General features: G+C 49.1%; 1 protein-coding gene across 8 annotated transcripts in view; it reads left to right on the top strand.

Annotated features, from left to right (window-relative positions):
• Positions 1 to 12,658, top strand: part of Mtss1 (MTSS I-BAR domain containing 1) — a 146,493-nt gene extending 133,835 nt beyond the window's left edge. The window contains exons 9-15 of one of the 8 annotated variants that reach the window (XM_031359137.1): positions 275 to 372; positions 2,142 to 2,352; positions 5,541 to 5,660; positions 6,460 to 6,654; positions 7,792 to 7,965; positions 8,325 to 8,487; positions 9,780 to 12,658. In XM_031359137.1, the coding sequence (XP_031214997.1) occupies positions 275 to 372; positions 2,142 to 2,352; positions 5,541 to 5,660; positions 6,460 to 6,654; positions 7,792 to 7,965; positions 8,325 to 8,487; positions 9,780 to 10,480 (1,662 nt within the window). In that variant the 3' untranslated portion in view covers positions 10,481 to 12,658. Of the gene's footprint in view, positions 1 to 274; positions 373 to 2,141; positions 2,353 to 5,540; positions 5,661 to 6,459; positions 6,655 to 7,791; positions 7,966 to 8,324; positions 8,533 to 9,779 lie in introns of all 8 variants that reach the window. The other 7 variants (XM_031359136.1, XM_031359138.1, XM_031359140.1 and 4 more) reach the window with 7 other exon arrangements.
• Positions 12,659 to 13,040: the final 382 nt, after the last annotated feature.

Below are 13,040 nucleotides of genomic sequence, written 5' to 3'. Positions count from 1 at the left end.
TAAAAATAGCTTTTAGGAGTTGTTAATCCATTGAGGTAATTACCTCTTTCTCCTGGCATTTCATGGTTTTCCTCTTCTAACTCCCCCACCCCAGTAACTCCAGCTTTTTGCTCCTCTCGGAAGGACTGTGACACAGAGATGGGTACGATGGCCCTTCAGTTGAAATGTGCATTTTTTCTTTTAATTCTGCCTCTGTGAGGGTCGCATTTTGATGGCATCATACATGGAGATGTGTGGATGACACGTCTTACACAGCTGCTCTCTGTCCCTTCAGGTGATTTTGGACTTGAAAGGTTCTGACTATAGTTGGTCCTATCAGACGCCTCCTTCTTCTCCCAGCACAACCATGTCCAGAAAGTCAAGTGTCTGCAGGTAAGGGAAGCCCTGGGCCTCCAAATGCTTTCCAAGATGTATACATGTGAGTGCAACCAGGAGCCAGGCTTCATCTTCAAAAGGGGCCTATTTGAAACAGGAAATAGTTCTCTCTCTTTAGCCTGTCTCTGTCCATCACCCCACCCCACCCCCTAGTGTTCCACCAGCAAGTCCTAGGAAGACTTTTTCTTTCCTTTTTAAGAAGTTGATCTAGCTGGGGCTGGAACAGATGCCACAATGGCTTCTGGCTTTATCCTTCGTTTCTGTATTCGTAAAATCCATGTAGTTCTTGCTTGCTGTCTCCTACCCCTCATACCTACTCACACTGTTAACTTGTGGAAATGCAGAAGCATTTGAAATGTTCCTGGGATCTATGGGACCATTACATAGTTTCACGAGGCAACTGTTCTTGGTCTGTGGAGGGGAAAGGTTTATTCTGTTCTTGAAGGGTGCAAGTACCTCCTGATATGGCTTCTAGCCTTGGTCCAGCACTATACCTGCTGCCAGTCATTTGACTTGATGTAGCCAGATGGCTGTGAGGTAGCCTAGAGAGGAAGGAGCAGGATGTCAGCTCAGGCAGTTAGGGGGATATGGCCCAGCATCCTGCCTGCTTCATTTCACCCTGAAGCTTGTTGGGTATATATGTGGCAGGCAGTTCCAGTCAAGAGGCTATGTCCTCACCTCTTCCCCGAAGATGTTGCTTGCATTCTTGTCACTTTTAATGGGCTCTGTGTTTATGTAAGACGGAGGAAAATCCTTTTTGTTTCAGTGGCTCAGCAAGGCCCGCATCATTAGCGCTGAACAAGCTACAGTGCCTTCTCCTTCTGGCCTTTCTCAGTTGCACTGACAGGAGCTGGCCAGAGTGCAGTTGCTGTGAGCTTTCCTTTTGGTCCCCAGATGCCATCTTCTGGCTAAAATTCTCCTAGCATTTATCCCGCCATGATGCACATGTCTTCAGTAGCTGTTTGCTCCCTCTGCTGTGCTCACCCCTCGGGTCGTGTCTGACGGATCCCTGCAAGGCATCATAGCACAGCCACACGGGGTGCTCCCCCTGACTCAGCAGCTTCAAAACAGAAGCCAAACCCTTAGGCTTCCCCAGGCTTGCCAGGCTGCTCATGCCCCCACCACCCCAGGGGGGTTTGTAACTGCAGCTTAGCATTGACTGACTCTCCTCATTGAAAGCTGCCCATGCTGTTCTGCCCAACCCACACATGGTTTAACAGGGAAACACCCATGCAGGAGTAGAGCTAGTACTCAACTCACTAGCTCTGTTAATAAAATCCATAGTGCTTGCACTCAGTCCCCCCAAGTTGATTGGCCGATGTACTTTGGTGGATGGAATCCACCTTAAGATGGAATCTACCTTAAGCATAGGGTGTCTGCCAGGGCTGTTTAGCTGTGTGGACTTAGTGGGGTTTTGCTGCAGGTAGAAGAGATCACCCCCACTTTATAAACCAAAGGTTTGTCCCACAGTTTTGTTGGTAGGAGGCACAGTAGAGTTGGGCCTCATTGCTTTTTTGGAAAAAGTATAGGCTTGCATACTAAGACTGTCACATTCTAACCTCCGAGACCCAAACCTAGCTCTCTTGATGTTTGCCTAAAAGAACCTTTAGTTCACCAGCCCGATTTGGTCTTTGACAACATGTCCTGGGTTTGTATGCTTCTTCGGGGCAAGGAGCTGGTGTTTGCTCGTGCTTTCACTCACACTGCCCTTTGCCATCCATTGCCCTTCCCCCCCCCCCCCCCCCCCCCCCGGTTGTCCCTTACAGCAGCCTGAACAGCGTCAACAGCAGTGACTCTCGGTCCAGTGGTTCCCATTCGCATTCGCCCAGCTCGCATTACCGGTACCGCAGCTCCAACCTGGCCCAGCAGGCCCCCGTGAGGCTGTCCAGCGTGTCTTCCCACGACTCAGGATTCATATCCCAGGACGCCTTCCAGTCCAAGTCACCCTCTCCCATGCCACCTGAGGCTGCCAACCAGGTAAGGATGCCCTTCACCCAGAGAGCAGCAGGTATCCAGGATGCCCTGACCACTGTTGATGGGTCGTTTACAATAGACCCCAAAGAGAGATCTTCCAAGTCGGGCTGGAAGCCTATCTCAACACCAGCAGTAGTTACAAAGACCATGTTGGGCAGGCAAGCTATCACTTACCTTATCACTGCCTACTAAGTAGGTAGCCTCAAAGAGACTGGGTCTCTCCCCTGCATCCTTGTAAGTACCCAAGTTGGTGTGACAATATACTTCACAATACGGACACCCCCTCTTCATGTCATGTCAGGTTTTCCCCAGGGGCAGAGACCCTGTTGGTCCACAGTGGTTCCCCGAACTCCTGGTTCCAGTGAGAATGGCTGTTAGAGCCCCTGTGGATAACTCTGTTGGCACTTTGATCCGGGGGGGAAGGAAAGATGTATAATCTCTCCATATACTGTAGTTTGGATGGCACTCGCCCAGCTAGACCAGGTGTCTTTTGTGTTGTTGGTGTATACAACCCTTGGAGTGCCTGTTTCTTAGGGCTGGTTTGTCAGCTTTGGCTCAACACTTAATTAGCACAGTGTACCCAATGCTAGGACATGATTGGAGCCACCATCTATTGGGTCCCATAGCGCCACCTGCTGGAAGGTGGAGGAGTGTGGGGAGGCTGAGGCAGAGAATCTGGTTGTTCAGCCAAGGTTAGCAAGTGCAGAACCTCCTATTTCAGAGCTCTTTGGCATTATTTAGCCATGTGAGGTATGGTGGTCTCCCTCTCCCCTCTTTTTTCCCCTTTAGAGATGTGATTTTCCACAGAAAGGCTCTGGCCCGAGCAAGCTGCATTTACTTTCAGTGTGCTTGTTTCAGCTGGGGTGCCTTGGCCCTCCATCCCTATTATGTGCTTCACTAAACCATATCTGCTGTGCTCCTACCAAGCTGCATGTGGTCAGAAGGAGGGCAGAACCATTCCTTCCTTAAAGGCCATTGTAGTGTGCAGTCTAGCTCTGTTTGTTTCTAATGGGTTGAGAACTAACACTGTATCGTACCCTAATAACCCCTGCTGAAAAAGCAAAGCCTTTCTCTCTTCTCATGCTTCTGTTACTGGCCCAAGCACAATTTCTGCCCTAGTGATGTCTGGGGGAACAAAAGGTAGTAAAGTAGGGGGGAGGCTCCCTGAAATCTGAAAGCCTATACCTTCCTGGCTAGTTCCCAAGTGTTTGCGGGCTAGGGAGAGTGCCTGACACTCGGAAGCAAAGTTTGGATTTTCAACATGAATCAGGTGAAGTGACACATGCTTCTCCCCTCAGTAACACTGGGAGGATGCAGACAGGTGATCGATCCCCTTGCTGGCCAGTTAATGTGGCCAATCAGTGATTTCTGGGTTTAGTGAGAGACCTTGTCTCAAAAAAGCAGGGGGACAGGAAAAAAGGAGACCACCAACACCAACCTCTGGGTGCCTCACACACACAGCGATAGGCTTTCTGTATGTTTGTTTGGTGTTGGATGTGGAACCCAGGGTTCATTCTCTCTCTTCTCTCCTCTCCCTCTCTCTCAAACACTTACCCCCCCCCCCTACACACCAATAAGCTCTCTGTTGGAGCTAGGTGTGGAAGCCAGGGTGACCCCCCCACCCCAACCACACACACACAGACAGACATGTACTACACGTGCACACCAATAGGCTCTCTGTATGTTTTGTTGGTGCTGGGTATAGAGTCCAGGGTCTCTCACAGGCACGTGACCAACCATTGTCTTACAGCCCCAGCCTTAGGGTAGTTATAATAAGGCAAACGATGCAGCAGAATTTAAAGGAGAATTACTCTTTTTTTCGGACAGCACAGTAATCAAGTAAAGAGGAACTTGTAAGACATTTCCCAAATCACACCAGCCAGAGGGTTCCATCTTCCCTTTGGTGTAGAGAGATACTGTTGATCCTGTTCTCAAGGTGAAAAATACTGAGCCCAGAGCTTGAGGTCCACAGTTCCACAGCTGGGGAGTGGTGGAGAGAAAGCATTCCTCCAAGCCTTTACATTTCTGATCATGGGTATGCACTTGGTGCTTTGCCCTTGCAGGATGGGAAGCTAAGCCTCTGTCCCTTACAGGAAGCCTTTTGAGATGGGAGAAGGGGATAGAAACATGAATCTGGCCTCCGTGACCGTTGATCCAGGCACACATAGTGATGAAGGATCTGATTTATTTAATCAAAACAGAGTTAAGTTAGAGTTTGTAGCTAACAGTGAGGAATTTGGAGCAAGAAGCTTGGTGTCATGAAGCGGAGAGGCTAATGGGCAATGGCGTGGACTTTTGAAAGCTCGGAGCTTGTCTCCAATGACATTCCCTGTAGCAAGGGCACATTTCCTAATCCTTCACAAGTCATTTTGCTAACTGTAGACCAAATATTCAAACATATAAACCCATGGAACCCATTCTCATTAAAACCACCACCCCAGGCCACAGAATTGAGGCCTACCAGTGACCATGAAGGCAGAGTCTCTATTGCAGCAGAGTGTAGAGGGCCAGGCTGAGGCAGGGGACTGTCAGGCACCTGGGCTTCGTGGCATCAGCACTGGTACCAGCTCCCCATACTTAGTCGTCTCTAGATGCTTCATCCTGCGGTGGAAATATAGACTCATCACCTGGCTTCCCTGCTCCCAAGTCATTGTCCAGACAGAGAACCTCAAATCTGTCTTTAAGACTGGAGGTGCCACCATATGGAACAGAAGTTGTGGTGGACCCAGTAAGAAGCTAGGAATTGGAGCCAACATTCAGCCACTGCTTGTCTAGGGACAGTTTTGTGCAATGTCCGATACCTAGGGACTGATGGGGTCTATCCTGGGCCCTTGTGGTGTACTATCATATGCCCAAGGGTACAGAGCTTGCCGAGAGGCCTATTGTGATGAGCCACTGTTGCTCTACCAGACACAGGTGCCAGCTAATGTCTGCAGGCTCCATACATAGCAGGACCAGAGCTTGGCCAAGCCTTACATGGCTTTCTTAAAACCTGTGCGGGTAAAAAATAAGCCTTAACTTACTGTCTGCTTCTCTCATTCCCCCCTTCTGTGTATGTGTCTGTCTCTGTGTCCCTTTCTGTATGTGCCCTTCCTGCCCTGTCCTTTCTCCTTTATTTTAATTATGATTTCCGGTGGCCCGTGGTGTGGTTTGGTTTGTCGGTCCCCTCGTGTGGCTCTTCCCTGCTGCAGAACTCATCCAGCTCGGCCTCCTCAGAAGCGTCGGAAACCTGCCAGTCAGTGAGCGAGTGCAGCTCCCCCACCTCAGTCAGCTCAGGCTCCACCATGGGCGCCTGGGTGTCCACAGAGAAGGTGACTGGCCAGGGTTGCAGCCATGGTGGGCTGTTCTAATGACCTGCCCCCACCTGCCTGCTACACATACAACCACCCCAGCTGTAGGAACTGGAAACTCAGGATCTGCTCCAAAAGCTGATCCCCCTGTGGGATAGGGCCTGGATAGATGGAGGGCTCCCTGGCTGCCTAGCCACATGGCCAGTGAGGGAGAGGAAAGGGGTACGGGGGATTTGGAGGTGTGAAGGCTTCCTCCCCAGAAAAGGGTCTGTGTTCATCCCTTCTCCCTTCTTCCTTCTGTTGGATGTGACATCTCACTGTGTCAGAAGTCATGTGCTTTCCCACCTTTCAGTTTGCATGCTCTCCCTCCTACCCCCACCCTTAAGCTTGATTCGGAGCAGTGTGCCGATTGGAAAACCTAGAATGAACAGGGTTGGTATTTGGAAACACCTCCAAATACCCTGATTTGCATAACGTGATGAGTTGGTTCCCTAGGGCAGTGAAATCAGGCTTCACTGGTTTAAAAAAAAAAATTCAAACAGTAACATTGCAAATTAAGGACAATGGTCGATTCCTAAACTGTTCTAAAATACAGGTCAGATGTTCCCCTGACTGAGTGCTTACTGGGTGTCAGCCATACATTCTTTGCACTCTGGCTCTCCTGAATTATTCACAGGCAGAAGAGCACCAGTGTTGATTTTGTCTGTAAATATTCAGGTTTCCCCTTGCCCTCGGTGTCAATCCCATCTTGTACCTCTACACTCATCCTGTTATATTAATTTTTTTCCTTTTCTCCTCCCCTTTTTGTTTTTGTTTCCAGTTGTCTAATGGGTTTTCTCACTATAGTTTATCAAGTGAGTCCCATGCAGGGCCCGTGGGTGCAGGCCCCTTCCCTCATTGCCTGCCTGCCTCCCGCCTGCTCCCTCGGGTCACCTCTGTCCACCTTCCTGACTACGCTCATTATTACACCATTGGGCCCGGCATGTTCCCGTCATCTCAGATCCCTAGCTGGAAGGTTTGTGTCTCCCCTCCCTCCTCCTCTCTCTCCTCCCTCCCTCCCTAGCTCCCTCCTTCCTCCCTCCCCAGCTCCCTCCTCACCTTCCTCCTCCCTTCCCTCCTCTCTCCCCTTTTTCCTCCCTCCCTCACTGCTACTGTGCTCACCCCTTTTCTGTTCTGCCATCCTCCCCTCCACCTACCATCCTCCCTTCGACTCTATTCTTACTTTCACACTCTGCTTTCTTCCTCACAACCCTTCTTCCTCAGGAAGCCCCCCCCCCATCCCCCCCAGGAGAGCACCAAAAACCAGCTAGAGATATTTTCCACTTGGAACAGAAACCCGAGTCTTCCTTTAGGGAACTTTAGCCCTGGAGACTAGAGCTCAAGGACACTGCTAGGCTCTGCATCTAGGTGGAGCCTGCTGGCTTCCTTCCCTCCTGGGCCACTTGCAGTTTTATCAGAGCCTATACTTTCCTCCTTGGCTATGTGCCTAACTTGTCCCCCAATGACAGTCCTGCTGCAGTAACAGAACGTAGCCTGGAGTCTGCATTGGATCATTTTGCCCTCGCTCAGAAGTATATGAACTTTGCTTTTGATTGTTTTATGTTGAAACACGTTTGTTTCAATATAAAAACCAAACTTTTAAGTGATTTCCACCAGGGTGGTTGAGGCTCCAGGACGGTAAGTCAGTCCCTGGGGCTGCCAGTATTTTGAGCAGCTTATAAATCATCTCTCAGAGCCCTCAAAACCTGCGGCAGATCCTAGAGCCCTTCCTGTACCAGGGTGGCAGATGCACCTGTAGGATGGCTGGTGGTGCACTAGGGCCCCCTGGTGGCCACTTCCAGCAGAAGGGCAGGCCTGGCTCCTTGAGATGGCTCGCTCTCTTGTCTTTTCTGGCTGATGCTCTAGTATATAGTGACCAGCTGACAGGTAGCTGCTGCCTACCTAGTTGTTGAGAGTTTTTAATCTTTGGGCAGGGAGGAGGAGGAGGAGGGTACTGGCAGAGGGGGAAGGAGTGCTCACTTAGTGTGGGCAGGCAGAACAGCTAGGGGCTAGCCCCTACTAGAGCTACCTTGTGTGGGCAGCTGTGAATGGGTGGCTGTAGCCTTTCATCTGGGTTGGGGGCCATGGCTCTTGACTACACTGTTCTACTCAGGACTGGGCAAAGCCAGGACCCTATGACCAGCCACTGGTGAACACCCTCCAGCGCCGCAAAGAGAAACGTGAGCCAGACTCCAATGGGGGAGGACCCACGACTACAGGAGGTCCACCTGCAGTTGCTGAAGAGACGCAGAGGCCGAGGAGCATGACGGTGTCAGCTGCCACCAGGGTGACATACCTGTTCTCTGTATCTGGTTGGATTCAGTTAGGCCAAAATGGGGACCAGGGACCCTGGCCTGCACTCGGGGTCAACATAGCCTAGCAGTGGGAGGGGTGGATCTCCATTCTTCTTCCCCAGCTCCACAATGTGTAAAAGATGGGAGGAGACTCCTCGTGTGGTAGTAAGGCATGTAGAACTCTCTAGTTCCTGCGTGAGACCCATGCAGGTCTAAGTAACCACCAAAGACTACTGATATGCTGCCCACGGGCGTGATCTGGGGGGTCCCACCTAAAACTGCATGTATGGTGGCTCTGGTCTCTTGAGTTTACAGTGCCTGGTGGCTTGTGTGTCTGTCCTCCGTCCTGCAGGCTGGTGAGGAGATGGGGGCCTGTGAGGAACTGACACTCGCCCTGTCCCGGGGCCTCCAGCTGGACACACAGAGGAGCAGCCGGGACTCACTACAGTGCTCTAGTGGCTATAGCACCCAGACCACCACCCCGTGTTGCTCTGAGGACACCATCCCCTCCCAAGGTACGAGGCGCCCAGCTTGCTGTCCGGCTTTCCGGGCGGCTCCAGGTGAGGAGGCAGCGAGCTGGCGGCTGGTCTAACCACGGCCTAACTCCTGGCTACGGATGGGCTTTGGAATCACTCTGTCGTCTCTGGGGGCTTTGTGGGCAGTGATCTGTAGTTGACAGGTCACTGGCTGCTGCCTAAGAAGTGATCCCGAACATTAGCACATTTTGCTCATTTCTCACCATCCGTGTGCTATGTTCCCCACCCTGAAATGAGGCCCATGCTCTTAATAGCAGCTTCGTGTTTGCTTGGCACTTTGTGTGAGGCACCTTTTTCTCCCTTGTGATCTTCATAGTCATACACGGGAGAGATATTTTATCCCCATTTTACGAATGTGGACACTGAGGCTCAGTAACTTGACCAGATCCACAGAACTCCAGTCTGAGAGATGGAATCCAGCCCCTAAGTACTTAATCTGGTCGGAGTTGGGCACCCCACCTTTCTCCCTCATCACCATACATATGGGGCAGGCAAAGCAGACACCAGACAGCAGAATCACTGTGGGATGGTTGTCTAAAGGCTCCCTGTAACCCACACATTATTAAAGATCTGAGTCAGTGACTCTCAAGTGAAGGCGCCCCTCCTCCCACCCTCGGGGACATTCAGCAGTCTGGGTATATCTTTAGTAGTGGTGTCTAGAAGCCAAGAGGCAGGCTGGGAGTTTTCTAAACCCCCTCTGAAACACTAGCCCTCCAGACCTCACCCCAGCAAACAGTTACCCTGCCCCAAGCCTCCAATTTCAGTTGACCTGCTGTTGAGAAACTTGGCCCTGCGGTGCTTACTGTAAGCATCCCCTCCCACAGTGCCATTTTAAAGCAGGTGTGAGCACACGAGCTCCATTCCTCTCTAGTCCTCACTTGAGCTATTAGTTGTCATGGAGATGGATGGTAAAGTCAACACTGTTCTGTGAGAGCTTTCTCATGGCTAATTGTGGACCAGAGGACTGGACAAATTTGTGTCCTTTAATCCGACCTCCCAGAAGTCGTTGGCAGCAGTATTGTCACAGCTCCGTGGTCTGGGATCTTTCTCCTACCTCACAGTTTTCTGTTGTGGACACCCAGGGTACATTAGTGAACAGAGCAAAGGGCTCCTGTAGGGAACTGGTCCTGAGGCAATGTTTTAGCATCTGGGCAGGGGAGGGTGAGGCAGTGTGTACTCTGCCTAGTGTGATTGCCATCCTCCTACCACAGTGTGGGAAAAGAAGAGCTATCGCCCTGGACCTAGACCATCTAATCAAATCCTATCCTCAGTTTCAGATTACGATTATTTCTCTGTAAGTGGTGACCAGGAGGCAGAGCAGCAAGAATTTGACAAGTCCTCCACCATTCCAAGGAACAGTGACATCAGCCAGTCTTACAGGCGGATGTTCCAAGCCAAGCGTCCAGCTTCAACAGCTGGCCTTCCCACCACTCTCGGACCTGCTATGGTCACACCAGGGGTGGCGACCATCCGACGGACCCCTTCCACCAAGCCTTCTGTTCGCCGAGGGACCATCGGAGCTGGCCCTATTCCCATCAAGACCCCAGTGATCCCTGTCAAAACCCCAACTGTCCCAGACCTCCCTGGGGTTTTGCCATCCCCTCCAGATGGGCCAGAGGAGCGGGGTGAGCACAGCCCTGAGTCTCCATCTGTGGGGGAGGGGCCCCAGGGTGTCAGCAATATACCCTCTTCCTTGTGGAGTGGCCAAGCGCCGATCAACCCTCCACTTCCAGGCCCAAAGCCCAGTATCCCTGAGGAGCACAGACAGGCAATTCCAGAGAGCGAGGCTGAAGACCAGGAAAGGGACCCCCCAAGTGCCACTGTCTCCCCAGGCCCAATTCCAGAGAGTGACCCCGCAGACCTGAGCCCAAGAGAAAGTCCTCAGGGAGAAGATATGCTGAATGCCATCCGGAGGGGCGTGAAGCTGAAGAAGACGACCACCAACGATCGCTCAGCACCTCGCTTCTCTTAGGCTCTCACGGTTCCCAGGAGACGCTGCCAGCGGGAACGAACTCTTTCCTTAATAAAGCCTAATTTGTCTTGATCCATTCCAGTCTATAATCAAGCAAACGATTTTGTAGGCAATTCGGAATTCTGCTCTTTTCAAAGTATTCAACATCTTTAGATAAGAATTAAAAGCAACATACGTAATTGACATAACCTTGATCTTTTAATTTGTAAATATCAACGGTTTCTTTCTGCATATTTTAACCTTAGTTTCCCTTTTGATTTTTTCTGAAGGTGCCAAATTCCATTTAACTTTTTTACAGGTCTTTGTAAAATTTTAAAAGCATAAAGGGGAGGGGGGTGGGTTGGGATGTGGGAACCTTGGAGTAATTTCACAAGATTACATACTTAGTTGTTTTTCTTTTTTCTTCCCTCACACTTTTGTAGATGCATTGTAGTTGTCTAGTTTAGAAGCAAATTCAAGTTATTTTAATGGATAAACACAACAGATAAGGGGTGAAACCCTCACTCATATATACTGTGTTCTGGAGGAGAAACGCAGGAGAAACAGTTGAGCAATATGCAGAGAAGTAAACCCGGACATGGTGGACTGTGTTGGGATTGGGGGGAGGGCTAGGGGAGGGGCACACTGTCAACATAGCCAATCCTGTTACATTTAAGAGTAGCCTTGTAGGTTGAATTTCCAGTAGCTTCATGGTTAAGGCATCCGAATAAGCCATACTAGATTGCAGTGTTTGTTTCTGTAAGGTTTCTAAGGACTTCCTTTCTCCCAGCATTCCTCCTGACCGCACACACAGCACCCACACCCGGCCCTGCGCATGCCTGCTGCCACGGGTAGACATAGTCCCCTCTTTACTTTCTCGTCTCTCATACTCACTTCCACTGAATCCAGATACATCCGAAGGGGTAAGGCAATTCAGAAAACGTGAAAACATTTTAAAATGATAGCAGGGATTCTTAGATAGAGAAAATGCCTTTACTTAACTGTGCCCAGCAGGCTGGGTGCGTTGAAAAGCCCAGATATTTTGAAGAAAAAAAAAATCCAAACAGATTTATCAAGGGTAACCAGCTTGGAGTCTAGCAATTTTGCCAATGTGCTTACCAATCAGGGGGCTTGTTTTTCTTCCCTTCCTTAAGTAAGGACAGTTGATTGGCTTCTAAACACCGGAGCAAAGAGGATTTATTTACTGTCAACTGGGAGTCTGATTTCAATTCAGGCAATGTTTTCTCTTTTTTTAAAAGTGAATTTGTCTTTTCTTTTTTTAAATGGAAGTTAAATTTGTTACAATGCCCATCCCTAAAGTCAACAGAGATTTGTAGATTTCAAGAGCTCACATTTAAAGACAGCTGTTAGAAAGGCAAGGCCCTGAGCAGTACAGTAGCTGACAGTACACGTGTGACTTTTTGGGTGAGAGACTTGGTGGGTCCTATGTGCTCTGCAGATCTCTGTTGGCTCTAGCCTCTGATGACATAATCTTATACTTTAACACATAACCACATTGGATGTGAGAGTAACGTTCCTCTAGTCATTGTTCTATATATTAACATTTAACACTGCTGTGATTGCTCAAAGGACATTTTATGTTATGGCTTTAAAGCAAAGGCATGATTATTAGAAATGACTTAAGCTCTTTTCTTTGAAAAACAAGCTCCTTTACAGACTATAAGCAAACAGTAGTGCCTGTGGTTTAGCCCGCCAATCTTGATGACTCAAAATAGCTGATGCATTGTGCATATGATGCTTGGGATGGTTTTTGCAGATGCAGAAATCGCTGCAAGGTCATTCTTAATAGATACAAGTGGTATTTTAAACCTTTGAAAGGAATGGATGTAACTGTACGTTGGTACAGCTTTTCACTTGTTTAGTTTTTAAACGTTAGTATAATCTGAATAAAGTTAATATAAACTGTTGCCAAATTCAATGTAGAAAGAATGTGACAAACACCTTGGGTAGTTCTGTTTGTGTTTTTGCATATTGTAAAAGCAGTGTCACAGCTGAAAACGAACCCTTTCTAAAGGTAAATTATTGTGGTTTAGTTGCTAGTTTGTATTGAGAGTTGACCTCTCCCTGTGCAGTTTTTGTTCAAAACTTGTATAGATAACAGCTTGTAATGTGTCTCCCTTCTACACTGTAACAGTTGCTTCTGCCTACCTTATAAATAAAGAATCACTAAGAACAAAAGTTCTCAGGTCTTCTTCAGATGGCTGGGGGTCTCAGACAAACGTTAGAACACAGACAGAGCCTCAGACTGAGCTTAGAAAACGCCCGAAGAGTTAAGTCTGTGGCAGTTATGGGATTTAAGGGCTAGAGTTCCCTAATTATTTGAAAATAGTTCCAGGGCTGGAGAGATGGCTCAGCAGTTAAGAGTGTCTACTACTCTTCCTAAGGTCATGGGTTCAAATCCCAGCAACCACATGATGGCTCACAACCATCCATGAGATCTGACGCCCTCTTCTGGGGTGTCTGAAGACAGCTACAGTGTACTTACATATAGTAAAAAATAGATTTTTAAAAAAATAGAACAAAAACAGTTCCAGTGAGTTACCAAAACCTAAAACCAACT

This window comes from Mastomys coucha, unplaced genomic scaffold (genome assembly GCF_008632895.1).
Source record: "Mastomys coucha isolate ucsf_1 unplaced genomic scaffold, UCSF_Mcou_1 pScaffold7, whole genome shotgun sequence".
NCBI lineage: Eukaryota > Metazoa > Chordata > Mammalia > Rodentia > Muridae > Mastomys > Mastomys coucha.
This window is presented reverse-complemented; position numbering and strand designations above follow the sequence as displayed.